The sequence below is a fragment of the Camarhynchus parvulus genome, chromosome 7 (genome assembly GCF_901933205.1).
Source record: "Camarhynchus parvulus chromosome 7, STF_HiC, whole genome shotgun sequence".
Classification (NCBI taxonomy): domain Eukaryota; kingdom Metazoa; phylum Chordata; class Aves; order Passeriformes; family Thraupidae; genus Camarhynchus; species Camarhynchus parvulus.
This window is the reverse complement of record NC_044577.1, coordinates 24,564,272-24,583,296: the sequence shown is the minus strand read 5'-3', so window position 1 is coordinate 24,583,296 and position 19,025 is coordinate 24,564,272. Positions and strand designations below refer to the sequence as shown.

Here is a 19,025-nt window from a genome sequence, read left to right as displayed (position 1 = left end):
TACTTACACTCTAATATTTTTTTCTCCTTCTCAAACCAGCTATGGTTTTTTTTCCAATGGCTGCCTTATTAACAGCTGCAGCTGTGAATTCTGGGGGAAAACCCCCTCTGTTTTAGGCAGAGAAGTCTCACCTGGAATTCAAAGCATAGGAACAGTCACTCTGCCACAGACTACTTGAATGACCTTGGGTAAGCCATTTATGTGCAGATATAAAGGTAAGCAGGCATTTTATTCCCACTGGAACCAGTCTGAGCTTTACTATCTCCCTTCTCTATCAGTAAAGCATAGATAATAGAACAGCACTGTATCAGAGGGGTGCTGGGAGGATAAAAGCATTAAAGGCTGTGAGCTCTTCAGATACACAGTAATGGGACCATATAGCTGCCTTGGAAAGATCAATCTAAATATAAGTGTGGCTTTGAAGACAAGGGAGTAAAAGGAAGCATCATTCAAGTAGCCAGCAGATGTCTGTTGAATTCATCCTCACTGTACCCAACAGCAATAGAAAAATATCATTATCTCGTAGTTTGTTGTCATTTTTACTTCACAAATATAGAGTCAGGACACAAAAGGACCTATCCAAAGCCCATTGGTATCAATGGGAGTTTTTCCATGGATTTTAGTGAGTGCTGGGTTCAGGCCCCAAGTGGGTCATACACTTTATGGCAAAGCCTCAGTGAAATTTTAACCAGAGTCCCAGTTCATTTACTTTTAGTGCTCCTTGCAGAGATCATACTGCTGTATTTAACCACATGAACATTCTGACCTGCCTGTGAGGCTGGCTCTGCTTTGAACAAGGGATTGAACTGCATGACCTTCAGAGGTGCCTTTGAACTTAAATTATTTTGTAATTCTGTGATCTCAGAGACACATTTGCATGTGTTAAGGTGTTGTCTACAAAAAGCTGCTATCCCAGTGGAAAATACAATTCATTTGTTTGCAGGTTTACTTTAATGAATCCTTGAAAACTGTTTACTGTGCCCTAACATGTCTAAATTTTTCACCATTTTTGTCCCTGGGAAAAATTATCTCCGATGCAGAGAAGTGAATTTCATTGTTTGTGTATTTGTGTCTGAGCAATTTAATATTGTAGTTGTGTAGGAATACCAGAGTAAAAGGGTAGCACTGAAAGGATTCAAGAGGATTTTGAAGAAAAAGGTTGCAAGTATTTCTTTAGAACCTATTAGTGTTGAGCTAATTTATTTGTGTCTTCAAAGTGATCAATTAGCAGACCTTCCCACACTGGTAGCATAAATGATTGTGTGTTCTAGCACAGAAACATGATATTTTTTACCTCTAAAAGCCTGAGCTAAAACACACTCAAGTTTCCACTGAGTCATTCAGCTTTGATATAAAGTGTACATAAAAGAAAGTTTATCTGGAAAGTAATTTTATTAAAATCATTATGTAGGTGCAGTACAATTCTTATGATTTCTACAATAGCTTTTCTTATTAAAAGTTCATGAGGAGAAAATGGAATCTGTACACTGAAGAGATCACAGAGCAGTTCATCCAAGAATATTATACAGGGGTAGATGATAATGGGATAATTAAATCACAAGGGGTAAATTGTCATTAACTCTTAAATGCAAAAGTTGCCTTAAAGAAATACCTCCTTTTAGAGAGTTTCTATGAAAAATGCTTAAGTCCATTTTTTCTTCTATTTTTTTTTTTTTAATGGAAGGACATTCCTGTTTTTAAGCTCCCCAGATCACAATTTACAGTTTAAATAATACAATAATGTCTGCAAGAGATATTGGCTGGACTCTTCTGGTGACTGGAAAGTTAATTTCTTTGCTTCAGACTCTTCTTGCCCTAAATACCTATTTCTTAGAGCATATTGTGAGCAAAGATCTCTTAGGTGAATTTTAAGGTGCCTTTAAAAGTCATTGGTTTTCCTCCTAGTAGCATAGCAAAGCATTAAGGAAAATGGAAATTACTACATAAGATAGAAGACCAAGATGGCAAGCACCTAAATTAAGCACATTTTGGCTACCCCAGGCAGTCCAAGCAATCCAAGGTCTAAGCTAATGCCATCAAGTCTCTATCAAAAAGAGGCCAGATCTATTCCAACTTTTTCCCAGCAATATCATTTACCCTATGATCATAACACCATGCTTAATATTTAGGCAGACATTGCTGCCTAAATAGAGTCCAAGGTCATCTGCTTCTACATAGAAGTTTTATTTTTAGACTGAATTCTTGCAACTTGAGTTGATTTTAGCTGTCTGCTTCTGGGACAAGCATATATTGTACATCAGTATATGCTTTTGTACATCATCTCTCCTTCTTCTTGCATATTTTCTTCTCTTTATAGATTTTGTTTTCAGCCTATGCAGGATCACATAGGACTGGTTGTGTTGTGACAGATTAGGATTCACATGTCAAATATGACATATTAACAAATTTCACATTGCAACTCCAAGTGCCTCATTTTCAATTATAAGCTGTCTCTGAGAAAACATAATAAATGCGCGCCTTAAATTATCTCTGCAAAGCCTAATGAAACAAAAATCCTTAAATGTTACACTTGGCAGAAAATGTTCAATTGCAACAAAACAAATCCAGACTTATTGGGCTCGTTTCTGTTCATTCCTGGGGAGCCTCATGAGAAGAAGTACCTTTGCTTTGCTCTTGCTGCTCCTTGCTTTTTCAGATGTGCTTGGGAGGGGCATTGAATGTCTGAAGCCTGTCTCCTGTTCAAATTCATCCTTTCATAAAGCAAGAGTCAAACTGGTTGACCTCAGTTGTAACCAGGAGAAACTTCTGTGGTTTTCACTCCACTGTCTTTGTGGCAGACTCACACCAGTAAATGAGATTATTCCAAAGTTATATTTTTGGGTTCCAGGCTAACCCAAGATACACTTTCTGCCCTTTCTAACTGGATGATTAATGTCAGCAGTGTTTACTGAGCTTGTTGATGGACACAGCAGCACATTTTTCAAGGTACCTGCACAGTGCCTTGTAGTCAGCTCTTCTGAGACAGGTGCAGTGTGTGGAGACTACAAGTGTCTTTTATCTCAAGGTTGTGGCTTCAAATCTGGTGACAATGTCCAAGAAGTAATCTTGCCAGTCCTGTTCAGCACTTTGGCAAAAGGAGGTTTAAGTTTCTGAGTGACATGAAAATAATGTTGATAAGGAAATAACAAAAATATATTGAAAAATGTTTATGTTCCTGTTTTACACAATGATACCTTTAGAAAGAGGGTATTTTACCCACTCTCCCTACACAAAAATAGCACTTCTGATTTGTGTTTGATTCCAGTTACCTTGTCCTACTTGTTATCGTTTACTATGTCAATTTGCTGTTTCATTACTGAGCAGATTGATTCTTGGTCCTAGAGAATTCTCATGGAATTCTATTCATGATGAAAATTAATTTCCCATCACTGATAAAATCTTAAAACAAGTGTCTTGTATGTGGCAGAGGTGTATAATGAAACAACAGGGGAACAGGATGTCTGATTTTCTGAAGAGGAATAAATCAGCACATAAGTTATTTTGATACCTATAATATAGTTACAATCTATAAAGTTCAAAAAATACAACCATATGTTAGACTTAATCCTTGTTATTATGGAAAGCCATTGTAAAAACACGGAAAACCAACATAAAGCTTCCTGAGCTGTGACATTGCAGAGAGCTTCCAGGGATCAGCTGGAAGGGATCAGGACCCAACAAGAAGCCAGGCCAACTTATGCACAATTCAGCAGATAAAGCTTAAAAATTACTTCCTGAATGTTAGGGGTAAACTTAATTTGTGGAGAATGAGCAGTTAAATTACTGAAAGCTGAAAAAGATTGCCTTCTTATTCTCCATGTAGAAATTAGCCAAAATAACTTATTCTCCAGTGCTGGGAACAGAAATGAAATGCTAAAATGTCAGAAGATCAAACCAAGCCATCAGCAGCAATTCAGTGTGATTTTCCAGACCAGTGAAATGCGTGGAAAGATTCCCAGCACTGCCAGGTCAGAGGAAGGCCACTGAAGTTTCTTATGACTTTGGCTGCAGCACAGACCATAGAACTTCACTGAGTTGCTTTTCTCACTGAGCACTGTGTCATATAGTGAAAACACCTTTTGGAAAAACATTTTATTGTGATGCAAAACCTCCAAAGGACAGGGTGTCCTTTCATAAGGCTTTCACAGAGCTAACGGTGTCATTATCACAGATTTACATTGTCCTCTCAAGAATTCAGAGGGCAGCACAAGTCGTTCACAACCAAGTTGTGCGGCTTTCTTGTTGAGAACAGTGGAAGCCCTCCTTTCTGGCAGATATTAGGCACACACCCAAAGCTGTATGATAAAGAAAACTGTATCTGTGCATGTGGAATTGTTACCAGAGGATTCTGGGGTTGTTTTTGGTTTGTTCTTTTGATTTCTTTTTTTTTTTTTTTTTCCAAAATTCAGTCTTTCAACAACAAATCTCCGAGTTCTCATTCATGCAAAGCTTACTTTGACAAAAGGTTCATGGAATTGGCCCTTGATGTAGCTCTTAAAAATGCCCACAAAAGTACTGAATCTTAGACTTTTCAAACTACTGTACCATGAGAGAGGAACACACTATTTCTTTAGGCTTTACTTTTTGTACATTGGTGTTGAACAGAGCAGCTTAGATTGCCTGGTTATAAAAGATAGCAACCAATTCACCTTTTGTGTCAGAGCTAAGAAAACAATAAAGGCTGAGGGTAGGAATGTTTACAAAGGGCTTTATAAATTCAACAAAGATGGCAAATACTTCAAATCAGTCTTTTAGTATATACAAACCTTCTTGCAGGAACTTGGAAGCAATTCTTTGTCTGTTTTATAACATCTCAGCCAAAATCTCATTAAAAATCTGAATGCCGTCAATTCCTACATACTTTCAGAAGAGCAAATGTGAACTTCTGCAAGATTGCAGGTTTTCCAGAGGCAAAGCCTTACTGTTTCCCTTCCCATCCTGCAGCTCTGAGGCTGTGCCCCTGACAGCTCTGCAAACTGAGCATTTCTCCTGTAAGGCCCCTGGGAGAGCAAGCTGGTACTGTACCTTGCTTTGCTGAGGAACAGCCACACTCTTCTGTGTTATACTTCCACAAAGACACTCAAACATAATTAGAAATCTTTCTCAACTAATTCCCTCTGGGTGCATGGCATAACGGTCACAGATCTTGAGCACAAAAATAATGTGTGATTTGGGCTGGCTTTGTGATTTCTCTGTATTTTCTTATACAAAAAAGAGACGCCTATATAATTAAAATACCAATTTCAGCCTTGAGAGAAGGCACTTTTTTTTCCCTAAATCCTGACCACTTGTAGAACCATTGTATTTGAATAATAATGAAAAAATTCGACCTTATTTTAAAATTTAGTATCTTATTCTTTGAAGATTTGAAAACAAACTTGAGAAGCAAGGAGCCCTTATTTCCCAATGCCATTGGAAGTATTCCCAAAACTTCCAATGCTAGAAGGTTGGGGTTTTTTTCCATTAGCAGGTATTTTTTAAGACTTTGAATAAGTTTTGATACTGTATCTGTGTGCATTTGTAGGCGTTTTTCTTGTTTGATTGACCTAGATATAAAGCGCATCATGTTTGAGACCTCTGAGCAGCATGAACTTCAGTTTCTGGAAAGTAAATAATGTGAGTTTGGAGAAAATAGAAAATGGCTTCACGGTCCTTCCCTGACTTTCCCAAACAATCTTTGATATTAAAACTTAGATATAGAAACTTTTGGAACTAAGTTTTTTACTCTGAAGGTGGAACATTGGAATAGGCTGCCCAAAGAAGTTTCGGATTCTCATCCCTGGAAGTGTTCAAGGCCAGCTTGGATGGGGCCCTGAGCAGCCAGGTCTAGTAAGAGGTGTGCCTGCCCATGGCAGGGGCTTAGAATGAGATGATCTTTAAGGTTGCTTCCAAACCAAACCATTCTATGATTATATAAAAAAACCCTTGCCTTTGATTTGCTTTCTCTTTGTGAAATTTTAACTGAACATGTACCAACAGATAAGTTATTTGTGCTATTTTATCTACAGACTGGAAAATAACACAGTGATATTGTTTTAATTTTGATTTAGATAAGAAAAGGTATAGTTTTACTCTTTATTTTATTAGTGAAACAGGGCTAGTAGAGTGAGAACCTCTCTAAAAATGGGAAGATTCTTAGGAATTCTGATAGTAAAAAAGTAACATGAATAGATGCTTCAGAAAAGTTGAATAATAAACTCTTGAAGAAGGATGGGAAGCTGAGGTAAAAAAGCCATTCAGTGACAGGCCACATAAAGTATTTTATGACAGAAAAAACAGAGCAGAGTCTTTCATCCAAAGAGTGGAGGAGGCAGAATGCCTTGAAGGCATGGTCCGTATCTGTGCAACTGATGCTCTTAGTAGATGCCAAAAAAAAATTAGAGTATCAGCCCCAGCATTCTATGGTATTTAGTGTTGCTATTTTACTTAGTATTATTATTATTGTTGGTTTTGTTGTTATTGCTATCACTGTGGTTAGTAGATATGATGTGCTAGATATTGTCCGTTAGTAGAGAAAATGGGTGAGGAAAAAGGTGCAGTGCAGGCTTTTATGTGCAAGACAACTCAAGGTAAGTAGCATAATAGAGAAAGGACTTTGGGAACTTCATGGGTGAGTCAAGGGAGGATTTGAAGGCTACTGATGGAGAATCTGAACAGTTGAAATTGGATAGTAGATGTGGATAGTAGATGGAAAAGGCGTGGGTAAGGCAAAAGATGATTCATTTTTTTTAATGCCTTCCTAAAACAGTCAATTGCCAGAGTGTTTTTCTGTTGCTCTGCAGATAGTTTGTCCCTGGACCCTGAAGTCTCCAAGGCAAATGCCTATGGCTTCACTGGCTGCCTGTCCTCTGTTCAGTACAACCACATCTCTCCCCTGAAGGCTGCCTTGCGCCATCCCAGCGTTGCTCCCGTGACTGTCCAAGGTTCCCTGACAGAATCCAGCTGTGCATCCATGATGGAAGCTGATGTGAACACAGCAACCACAATATATTCCTCATCAGGTGTGTCCTGCTGGGAGGGCATTGGGGAGGTTAAAGGATACTGTAGAGTGAGGTTTCCTTCCTTTTTGCTGTAACGCAATTGTGACAGTATGAATAGTAGAACTGGGAAGTTCCCTTTTCTCTCAGAATCAGTTGTTTTGAGGATGGGCATCAGGATTAGCCAAGGCCCCTTTAAAAGTCATTGTTCTGAAATAATGTTTTCAGACTAAGTTCCTGGATTGCTTAAAACATGCCTGCCTAGAACAAACAAAAAAGTCCCTAAGCTGTAGTGAAAAAGCTTTGAAAGTTTGGTTATGCACCTGATTTGTCATTCCTATCCACTCCAGATGATTCTGGTGCTGCAGATCTCAACGGACAACCTAAATGTTACACAGATTCTGTATTCTAGTGGTGTTAAAGCAATAGAAGTCATATAAAAAAACATTTCAAATTTGTTCCTGCCCTAACAGAAATGAGCAAAAACTCTTGTACAAACCCCTTGGCATGTGTGACTTCCACTGAATGCTTGTACTTCATTCTCTTAGACTAAAGAGAGGGAGCACTACTTGAGCAGCACCAGCAAGATGATCCCAATTGTTTGTGTATCTTTTGCAATCCTGAAGCTGTCCTCTGGGAATCTGAAGCGTTTTGCATATGTGAATTTGTATGCAGAGAAGGAAGCTGAGAGCAGCTGGAAGTGTTGTCACCATGAACAGGGACTATCAAGTTGCTGCTTTAGTCACCAGTGGATGTGGCAGGATTCTTAATGACCAGAAAAGGGTACAAATTAAAGGCTGGTTTTTGCCCCTTGACCTATAAAGCGACTTTCTCCTTTTTGATAACAAATAAAACTCTGGTTTAGATCATAATACAATTCCTTTCACATTCGTACTTACATCAAATCCCCATTTCCTGCCGTTTTTGCCTAGGATGTTCAGCAGAAAACAAATGATGCTATTAGCATTCTGCATAGGAAAAAGGCTGCTGATTGCTCTGGAGAGTGGCTGCCAGGGTGCATGTGCTCCTCCCCAGCCCCCCACTTCCTTCTCACTGCCTCGAGTTGTCTGAGGTGTCGGCTCTGATGCACAGACAAATGTGTCTTGTGAGTCCTGAATGGGCAATGATACTGAAAATATGAACTCTTTGCCCTGTGATCTGTCACCTCAATGATCTAATTTTTTTAAGGAGTTTAGAAAGCACTAAAACCTGAGGCTCAGAACTTCAGGGCAGAACACAGAGCAGAGTGTAGCATTTGAACTTGAATATTTAAAGCATACCATCAGTTGCACTCTATTGTTAAGGTTAAGCACTGTTGCATCAGAAATGCAGAATTATTATAAAAACTTATGCCTGTCTTGGCACTCTGTGCTCTAAAATATGATTTCCTCTCAATGTGATGAATTATCTGACATTCCAGTCTCACTATTCACACTGGATTTGATTAAAGCCTGAATAAGAGCTTTAGAACAAGTGAGCTCTGAAGACTTCATGTCTTTATATGCTAAAGTAAAAGCAATGGGTGGTTGATTCTTGTTTGAAAAAAATTCCAATTTGTAGCAAATTATAATTTCTATAGATGTACTTGAGCATTACATTTTTACATGCAAAGGACACATTTTAAGAAATAAAAAGAAAACAGAGTCAAGGATTAACTTTCAAATTTAGTGCTCATATCTCAATTCATCACTTCCAATTTCTCATTATTGAATGTCTGAGAAGAAAAATAAAACTTCAAAGGAGGCTGTACGTGTCTATGTCGATATTCTAATGTGCAGATACAACAAAAAAGCCCACTAGGAAAACTCTTAAAGTGTGTGAAAAAAGCCTTCTATATTTGTAGCTTGAAAACAATTGAAGCTGTTTCCTTCAGAAAGGAATAGTTGTGTTCAAAAAAGTTTCCTTGCAGACAGATATGGAATAAAATCCATTCACACAGTTATCTGAACACACTTCTTCTGATGAGGAAGCACAAAATGAGAGGTGGCTTACTGTGGTTTTTGATCTTTAACAAAGATCTGCAGATCATCTTCCTTGCTGAGGCACGTGTAAAGATCTTGTTATTTTGAACTCTCTATTGATGGTATAGAGATAATAGACTTTTCCTGCAATATTTTTCCTTAATATTAAACTGCTGTAAAAATTACAGAGGGGATTCAGGTGTGTGAATGGTGAAGTCTTGAGCTGCCTGTCCCCTGAGAGCAGCTCTTCAAGAATTTAAGGTAAAAAAAAGTCAGATACTTTCATTAAGTCTGGAACTACACAGAAAATATTTACTTCTGAAAGGCACCTTAAACAGTGAAGTTCTGTCTCACTTTGCTAACTGTGCTGAACCTGGTATTTCCAAACAAGCTCTGACTGGCTAGGGGTATGCCAGGACAGCCTTGGCTGTAGCAACTATGCGATGGTGAAGCTGAGAATCCTCAGAGGAGGGAAAAAAGGCAGAAATGCATGACTGCAAGCTTTGACCTTCTCATGGACCTGCTTGGAGAATCCCTCAGGATACAGACTTGGTAAGAAGAGTGGTGTGAGCCCAGAGAGGTTGTAAAGTCTTCATCCTTGGATATATTCAAACGGATACAGCTCTGAGAACCTTGCCCTAATAGACTTGGATTTGAGTAGGGGTTTGGACTAGATGATTTCTAGGGAGCCTTGTGACCTCAGCAGTGCTTCCAACCTCTGTGAATCAAGCTGTAATGCCATTAGTTTTTATCTAAAAGGAGGAGGATGTCCTGTTAAGGTCTTAGATGAGACCCAGTATTGGTAGTCCTTGGCTTCAGAGTGTGTTGTGTTCCCAGTGGAGATGGCTCTGCTGTTACAGGGCATTTGCTGCTCTGTAACAAGCCATCTTCTCCTTGTATCCTGATTTTATTTCTCAGGCAAAATGTAATTCTTGGGGCTTGTGGCTGTTGGCCTCCATTCTGAAAGTGCTCTTCAACATTTGTTCTGTTTTCTTCTCAGTGCTTAAATTCCAGTAACCAAAAATAGTGAAGTGTTGATTGCATTAGGTGTCAATCTTAAATAATCTTTTAGGCACAAATAACATCTTATATAATTTTAATAAAAAATAATTTCATACTTCTTCATACATAATTAATAATTTTGCATTACTTTTTGACTAGTGCCATGCACTGGCACCAGTTGTGATTTTTTTCTCTAGTACAGGAGAAATGTTGTAGAACAGATGTAAATTTTTAATTGTCACTGAATTCACTGGCTTCAGCTGAGGGATAGGGTAAAAAATATCTCACCAAACTTCCATTATTCAGAAAGTTAACTCATCTTCAGTCTGAAATAATGAATGCTCTCTTCTTCTAGTTTGTGAAAAGAAGTGAGTCACACTATCAATTTCTGACAGCCATCTTAGGGTATAAAATAATTGTAGGTTGTTCTCCTCTTTGACTAAATTTTAAAAAAAGCCCTAAATTACTAGTTTTGATTTATATAACTCATGTATTCTGAAAAATAAAATTAGATTAATCTACTGATGATGTACAAAATATTACCAACTGTGATCTAATTTAGCCGTCTTTGAGCTTATGATCAGAGGTCTGAGATCAGGCTAAATAAGCCCCAGATTTCCTTCCCAGTCTAACCTTTTGTGTGATTCATTCTATATTTGTGTGTAAAAGTATATTTTTATTCCCATTCCAGTCCCACAAATGTAGTAGATGAGATATCCCAAGCAGAGACTGCTTCTCTTTGTGGGATTGAATTCAAGTTGTATATCTCATCTACAAGATAGGTCAGATCTAAATCTGCCCATGATCCCTTTCTTTTGGCTTCCTTCTGGTATCATTTCTTAGGTAACAATAAAAAAGATAATAATACATCTCCAACTGAGAAAAGCTCCCAATGGGCTGTTTAGTTAAAATGTCTCTCTGATTCTTCTGATGAACTGAAACAACATTTTCAGCTGTTAATGTGAAACTTTCTGTTTCCTTTTACATATACCCTTAACAGAATTTGCTCCTGAAGGTGTAGGAGAAAATTGTTCTGCAAACTTACTTTATTTTTCAGACCCTTATGGTTCAGTTCTCCAATCCCTCAAATTACATCTTCTGAAAACAGGCGGAATTCATGAGAGTAAGAGGGCACTTCTGTCTAAGCCACCGGGAAAATGAACAGTTGATATAGAAAATAAGTTCTCTTTTGTTTAACCAACTGCAGATCCTTTTGGGAAGACAGATGAAAGAGAACCTCTCACCAATGCAGTCAGAAGTGATTCAGCTGTGATTGGAGGTAACTTCATTTTTAAAGACTACAGGCAAAACATAATTCTGTCAAGGCAAAAATCTAGGAGACTTTAAATCTGGGCTCCATGAAATCTAGTCCAAGGGTTTTTTTGTAATCTGAAGCAGGTCCAGTATCTGCTCTGTTTATTAGCACATATCTGTGTCAAGCAACCTAGGTAGGCAGCTGCATATGGATTATTGTGGTCACACATGGATTATCAGGAACCTGAGTCTTCTGAAATACAACTGAACTCTGCCTGCCTGCTTGAGCAGGGGATCTGGACAAGATGATGTCCAGAGATTCCAGGTGCTCTCTAATTCCATGTGAGTCTGTGTTCCAAGACCCAGCTAAGTAGCCATTTTTTACACACCACCCTGGTGAATACTTGGCAGAGTATTCACATATCTCGTATTTCCTGAGCTCTCTTTTTGTAATCTGGTGGTGTAGTGGAACTCACCAGGTCATATGGAAGCATATATATACTGGGGAACATTGTCCTCATAATTTCATGTATGGTTTTAATTTTCCTGTAATGACCTAGAAGACAATTTATCTCTGTTTATTTTATAGTATGCCCTGTAGTGAGCTGCCTTTGATAGTATCTAGAAGCTATAAACCAAAGTGTACAATGCTCATGCAAGGTTCCCAGAGTTAAAAGAAGAAAATATGACAGAGCAGGAATTTGTATGAGCAGATCTAGTGTTTAAAAGCAAACAAACACACTGAACTAACTCTATTTCCAGTGAAAGCCTAATTTTACAGAAATTAGGTCAATTATATCAATACATGCTCTATTTATAGAGTTCTTCAGGTGACAAAATAAAAATAAAAACTACCAGGGAGGGTTTGATAGAGGCATATGGTTGTGTATGGACTGAGATGAACTGATCTATCACACCAACTAGCTGCTGTGCATGGGTAAATGTATTTTGGAGGTAACTGAGCCTTCTCTTTTGGTTTTCACTCTTTCTATCCTTCCTTTTTTACCCCTTCGCAGGTGTAATAGCAGTTGTGATATTCATCATCTTTTGCATCATTGCCATCATGAGCAGATTCCTCTATCAACACAAACAAGCACATCGAAATAGCCAGAAAAAGGAGAAGGAATACCCAGAAAACCTTGAGAGCTCCTTTAAAGCTGACATTGACTTGCAAAACACAGTGAGCGAGTGCAAACGGGAATATTTTATCTGATGGACAATGCAATTTCTTCTTACTCTTCCTCCCCTAACCTCCCTTTCTTTATTCCTTATTCCCTTCCTTTTTTCTTTTTGATTTTTTTTTCTTTTTTAACACTCATTTTTTGCTAGCTTCTTTTTCATTTGGAAAAGACCGCCCTGCACAGGAAACACTGAGAACAATCACAGTGCCTCATTCTCTGCACAAGAGCCTGGCAATCATAGTTTACTTCTGCAGCTCAAGAGACCTGTTACCCCATCCTACACAAAATAAGATCCACGTGCACACCTGGTTTCTGCTGTCAGTTCTTGGATGTTTCAAAGCACCTACATTTATTTGTTGTTAATTTTTCTCTGGAGCCATTTAAGTCATTGCTTTTTCACTAGAGCTGAACTATGTAAAGTACAGGTAAAGTAGTTGAACACATAGCTCTGCAGATACTGGGACAGGATAGAGGGAAAGAATGAGATCAAAACAGCTGATTTATTTCATGGGCTCATTTACAACAATCATAAAGAACCAGCCAAATTCTCAAATGTTATTAATTGATATATTGTCTATTGATTTAAATGGTGTTAAATTAATTTGTACCAGTTGAAAAGCTGGTGTGACATAAAGGAAAATAAAACTGTCCTCATTAAGCTCCTTCCCCCAACCTCCTGTCCTTTTACTGTAACTTTTAGGCTTCTCAGTACTTTTCCAACAATATATGTATCAACAATAAATATCATTCCCATGCACCTCTTTCACCTCCATCTCATAAGGCTGGCTACATAGACCCAGCATACACTAGTATAACCCTAGCTGAAGCATGGAAAATAGTAGCTTGAATCTCCAAGGGGTTTAGGAAGCTGCTAGGACTTAGGTGCTCTATATTTGTCTGAAATTTTAGAAATGCAGCATATGCCTGTTCATGCCACATGGAGGATTATCACACACTGAGGTTAAACGCTGTTGCCCCTGTGGAAAAGAAAAAGAACATAGATGAGAAAAAAAACCAAAATAGTTTAATGTTAAACATGACTCACACCCTCTGCCAGCTCTTCTAAAAAAAGAAAAAAGAAAAAAAAATCCCACTACTTTAAAAAACCTCCCAAAACGGCATGAAAGTTTGATTGGTATTTCCTGTTTGTAGAAATTGGAATAACTTCTCCAAAACTAAATAGAGAGGTCTGAGGTCATGCCTAAAAAGATGAATATTCGATAAACCTTCTTTACAAGGAAGAACACCAGGGAAACAAAATGATCCCAAATACTCTACTTCAAATTAATCTTCATGCTTTTTTTTTTAAGTTTTTTGTCCTTTCCTGATTGGGAGCACTACTGAAGAATCAAGTTCTGCCCATTTTACTTGTGCTGTGTGGTTACAGTGTGAGGATGAAAAACCTCCTTTTCAATCACAGACATCCTAAGGGTAAGAAGTGAAGGAGTCCCAGCCAGTGAGGTTTTGAACTCTCTGTTGTGTCCGTGTGACATCTGCCTTTGCAGGGCTTCTAAAGAGGATGTAGAATTTGCTGGTGGTAGAATTAAGCCTGAAGTTAAGGGGAAGAAAAATCTTATTCATTGCAATACTCTTGATTTAATTCAAGCTGCAATTGATTCTGCAGCTAAATCTCCTTCTTTGCCCTACACCCTGTGCAGTCATCCTGGGGTTTCCACACGGTGGTCCTTTTTACATAGATTTAAAATTAAGGAACCTCAGTATGAGGTAGCAGCCCACAGCAAACTAGAGATGAGCTTACACTTGCAACAGGTGCTGTTTTTCTAGGCAATCCATTGGAAAGGTACGTAGGTGTTTATTGAAGGTTTTTGTTTGTTTTTTTTTTATGAGAGGAGAGAGCAGACATTTATTTATTTATAAAGAAATGAATGACTGTTTGTATATGGTGATTTTTTACCACTTCTTTTGGAGCATTCAGGGAAGAGAAAGCAGTCTTCGAGTAAAACCATTCTTATGAGAAGAGGAATTTGAGGCCAGCCCTATAACCAAAACTCTTCCCTGAGCAATTTTATTAAGCTGTCTCTATTGACACTAGTTTGGTGCCATTCTTCCTCAGCCATGGTCAACTGCAGCCATTTTGGCACACACTGCCTGACACAATTATTTGACAGTGTTTCTGTGTGATGGGTATTGGAATGATGGATTGAGTAGCTGGGTTCTCTTTATGTTGCTTTGTCTTTGGTGGTAAAATCCTGGCACAGCAATTTTTTCTCTTTCCTTCCTGGAGATCAAGCTGCTTTGTTTGGCATGGCAGAAGGGAGGAATAGGAGAGTTCATGGGCACCTCTGCATGTGTTTGAGTCATCTTTTCTGAAATGGCCTCTGTATGAGACATCTCTGATGTGCTAATGTGCTTAATTGGCTACATGAAGAATGGAATAGGAAAGTAAAATTCTGAAAATGTAGCTAGGCTGGGGTGCATCTGTAAAAGAAAGAACTTCATGTGAATGTATGGATTAGTATACAAAGACATTCATTTATACCTGTGGATGTACTGAGACAAGAAGATTTTTATGCTACAAGGCTGAGCAAATGAACATATGTATGGACTTCTAAATTAGGATGTCAAATTATTCTTATTAAAGATAGCTAAAATATACTAAATTAAGTACTCTAAATATATACTCCTTTTTGGTTTTTGTTTTGTTCTAATGCTTTCTTTAGTGAGGGCATAATTGAATTTCCTTCAATATCAGTTCAAAGCAATTAATTTTTTTTATAAAAGAAATACAGTTTTTAAAAAATCTGCTAGAGCTAAAATTCATTTTCCTTAGTTCAAATTAGAACTTTTTTCCCATCAATTTAAAGCCATTTCTGCTATTTTTGTTAATGTTTCTTTTTAAATGGGGTTTATTCCCTTTTCCTTTTATCTGTCATTCTAGATAGTATTTTTAAGTAAAGCCAGGGGATAATACTTTTTATACATAAATTTTCAGATTTCATTTCAGTGGAAAACCTGAGACTGTCAAAGAGTTGTTTGGGGGCAGTTTGGGTTTTCTTCCTTCCCCAAGACAAGTCATAATTAAAGTAAGAGACTGGTCAAAGGATACTGTCTGGTTTTTTTCCTTTTGGTGATATGATATGTAACCTGTGAAAATTACTATTATTAGGCAAGCTGTGAAATTATGAAGTATTTTAGATATGGATTTCAGCACTGCAAATTCCTGTTTTCCAGAAAAGGCCTGACCAATTATAGGCCATTCTTATAAAGATATTTAGTCACGCAGAAGGACTCTCCGTGAATGCCAGTGCCTGGCAATAGAAAACAAAGGAAGGCTGGATGTCAGAAAGCTAACTCCAACTAGCTTGGCTGCCACCTGGCTGAAGGATAGGCTTTACAAGGAATTTAGTCTCTTGAGGATGTGGATCAATGCTTAAGTGACTAAACAAAATGAGCGTTTAACTCAAATTAATTTCTGTGTCTGCCTTGCTGTGGAATGTTCTAATATACTACAAGACATTTAAATACCTTTGAAAATTGAGTCCCATTTCTCTTTTGGAAGTAAAACTTTGGTCCTAAGTGAGTTACCTATGTAATTGGCAGTTAGTATTTCATCTGTCCATATTCACTTACTGGAGACAAGACAGTGTGAGTGTTTTGGGTCAATTTTTAAAATGTACACTGTTTTTATTTCTTCTTGTTCTTGCCATGGCTCCACACTTAGATTATGTCTGCAGTGAAAAGCCAAATAAAAGACATACTTTTAACTCCTATGGGCTAAGCCAGAATTCCCACCTGGGACTGTAAAAATGACACATACAGAGCTGTGTGGTTATCAGAGTGTGTTCAGTCGTGAGATGCCCCTGATTTTTAAGTTAAAACTACAACCAGATTACAAAAATAAGATGCTTTCTCTGGGCTTTATTTTAACCTGATCTAGCTAGACTTTACTCATCCTGTTTATCAATTGCTCAATTTTTACAGTGTAATCCAAACCCTTATTTTAATGAGATCTTTGTCTATATTAGCATTTAGCTGATCACATATTTCACATGTTGGATGAGGAGCAATCAATATATCATATTGTTTCACTATGGTGAGGGGTTATGAATCTTTTCCTAATGAAGTCAGTATTGATTTTGCTGACAATAAGATTGAGTCCAAGACCTGTGAAGCACTTGGATATTGCTTTTATCTTTTGGGTTTGTTTCATTCTGCATTTGGTTTTACGAACTGCCTGTTCCACAACTGTCATCCAGTCTTGTCCAGCCCTGTGGTTGGTGAGGACAGGGTAAATGTCTCAAATATCCTGTAAGATTAAATGAATCACTAGAGATGCCTTTTTCTCTCCATTCATAATAGAGACAGGGTAGTCTTCTGGCAATAGAGAGGTTACTTCTAGCAGAATTTGCCTAGGAATCCAAATTTTACAATAGTTTTAAAGATCCAATAGACACATCTCCACAGGTATTACAAGTGACTTTTTTTTTACTGAGGTGACAGCTGGGGTCAAGGAAGGACACCTTGCATCTAAATTACTCTAAAAACTCCTCTAAACTCCTCTCTGCCTAGTAAATGTATACATCTCCTTGTAGGCAAATACACGAAAATTGAGTTTCAAAATACCGCTTTGAGCTGGTGGCAATCTGGTCAGTAATCTGTGGGGAAGTGGAGAATTCTCCTTTCAGTCTGTTCTAGATCAAACATCCATTTTTTGCCTCACATGGGAGCTTTGGCAGATAGCATACATGAAGCCAGATCCGCACATATCTAAAGCTAACTCAGCCCTCTCAGATGCCTTTCTACATGTCTGGTGCCATTTGAGATGATACCTGGGTATCTCTGCAGCTCCAGGAAGGATGCAAGTCTCCTGTCTATCATATCCTGGCATCTGTTAACCCCAAGCAGCTATGTTTGATACTTGCTGGCTTTTCCAATTATAATAAGTTCCCATCCAGGAACTCTAAGTTCTGAGATTAATCCCTGAAAAAATAAACCCCATCTTCAGAATAGAATCAACCTTCCTTCTGTAAGGAAGCCAGTCAGTTGACATGCATGCTCCACTTCAAATTAATAAGAGTGTAGAGGAGGCAGAACTTGACCTCTTTGTGACCCATCTCATGCCATTGTTGTCACTCTCACCTACACAATGTTTACCCTAAACAAGACTAGTTTTAAATATTCTACTGCACTGCTGTTTTTTCCACAGACACGGAGGAGGTTTTTTTCCATTTTATTTTCCAGAAAGCTACCCTTCATAAAAGACTTAAGCAAAGTCTGAGACCTTGTGAGAGCTATTTCAAAGCTTTCATGCAGTTTTTTAATGCCTACTTGCCAAACAAGCCAAGTGATATAGTTCCACCCCTGCCAAACCAAGGGCCTTATCCAGCATCTTTAGAGGTTGGTGGGAGGCCTCTTGCTTGACTACGGTTAGAGTTGCACCATGCCCTTGAAGTTTTTGGGGGTTTTCTTCACAGGTTGCCATCACAGCTTCAAAGCATGATTTGTTCCCTTGGGTTCTGCAGTTTGCTGCACTTTCATTCCCAGTGGAAAGTTCTTCATGTCCTCTTTCAGTGTGGGCGGCCCTCTCCTCGCTGCTACTTTTGTACATGAAACTTCTAAACACATTCTTCTTTTGGGTCTGAAGTAGCTTTTTTCTTTGACTGTTAATTTCAAGACATGCATATAGAGAGTTTGAATATTTCAGTGTATTGGTGCTTATTTTTGTGATCTTTTGCACTAAGTTACTATGACAAGAACAAAAATTGGAAAAAAAAGCACACTTTCTGGTGAACTCTTGTAATTTGTAAGCTCGTTGTTTGTTGTTTGTAATGTGCTGAGTCTACAAGCCGAGCTAAGGAAGGATTAAGGCAACAGTTTGTGTTGACAGTGTCACTCCATATCTAGTTCACCTCTGTTTTCTTCATCCCTCCTTTTTCTTTAACATGTTGAGCTATCAAATTGTTGCTAGGAGTCAGAGGAGCTTGTTTCACAACTCAAATTAAGATAATGATTTTTTTCCTGGCAGTCACAGGAACCAAAATGTCAGCTGGGTGTTCAACCAGAAGGGAGACTGCACTCCATCGAGGAAATGTAGTCACCTGGAAGTGGTGACCTCTAAGGGGAAAAGAGGACATTAACATTTCAAACTACCATTGTGATGGGGCAGTGAAGGAGGCAAAAGCTCTTGGAAAACAGGCACTGTTTGAAGCCACACATGGTAACCATCAGGTGGATATGAGGCTTTTGGGTATTTTTTCAGTGATAGGTTTTCTTGCCATGGAATGAATTGCTGCTACTTAGTCTGCCAAAACATAATCTTAGTTGTCCTGGTGATCTGTAAAGTATCAGAGATGTTCTTCAAACATGGGAGAGGATTTCAAAGCTCTGGCTGATATCAGATCCAAATTTCCCCAGTTAGATTGCTGGAACTCTCCCAGGTAGCCCAAAGGAGAACTGGGGATGGTTTCCCTCAAACAATCGTAACATTTAATCAAATGTTAGGCACAGCAGGTGATCCAAAGAATGGTGTTTGCTTAGAGACTTTCCACTCCCTCATTTAGGATGCTTGTGACAGCTTTTGACATTGCAACACTACTTTTTGATATGCTAGTCATAACTCTCTGCACAAATTTCAATCCCACAGCCCTAAATAGAGTCCATTTGGAAATAATTCTGCATGGGAAATTATT

General features: G+C 38.2%; 1 protein-coding gene across 2 annotated transcripts in view; it reads left to right on the top strand.

The window, feature by feature from the left end:
- The window catches only part of CNTNAP5 (contactin associated protein like 5), a 271,197-nt gene extending 253,082 nt beyond the window's left edge, over nt 1-18,115 (top strand). Inside the window, exons 22-24 of one of the 2 annotated variants that reach the window (XM_030952826.1) lie at nt 6,783-7,001; nt 11,148-11,219; nt 12,211-18,115. In XM_030952826.1, coding sequence (XP_030808686.1) covers nt 6,783-7,001; nt 11,148-11,219; nt 12,211-12,407 — 488 coding nt within the window. In that variant the 3' untranslated portion in view covers nt 12,408-18,115. The remainder of the gene's footprint in view (nt 1-6,782; nt 7,002-11,147; nt 11,220-12,210) is intronic. The other variant, XM_030952828.1, reaches the window with a different exon arrangement.
- The last annotated feature ends 910 nt before the right edge of the window (nt 18,116-19,025 follow it).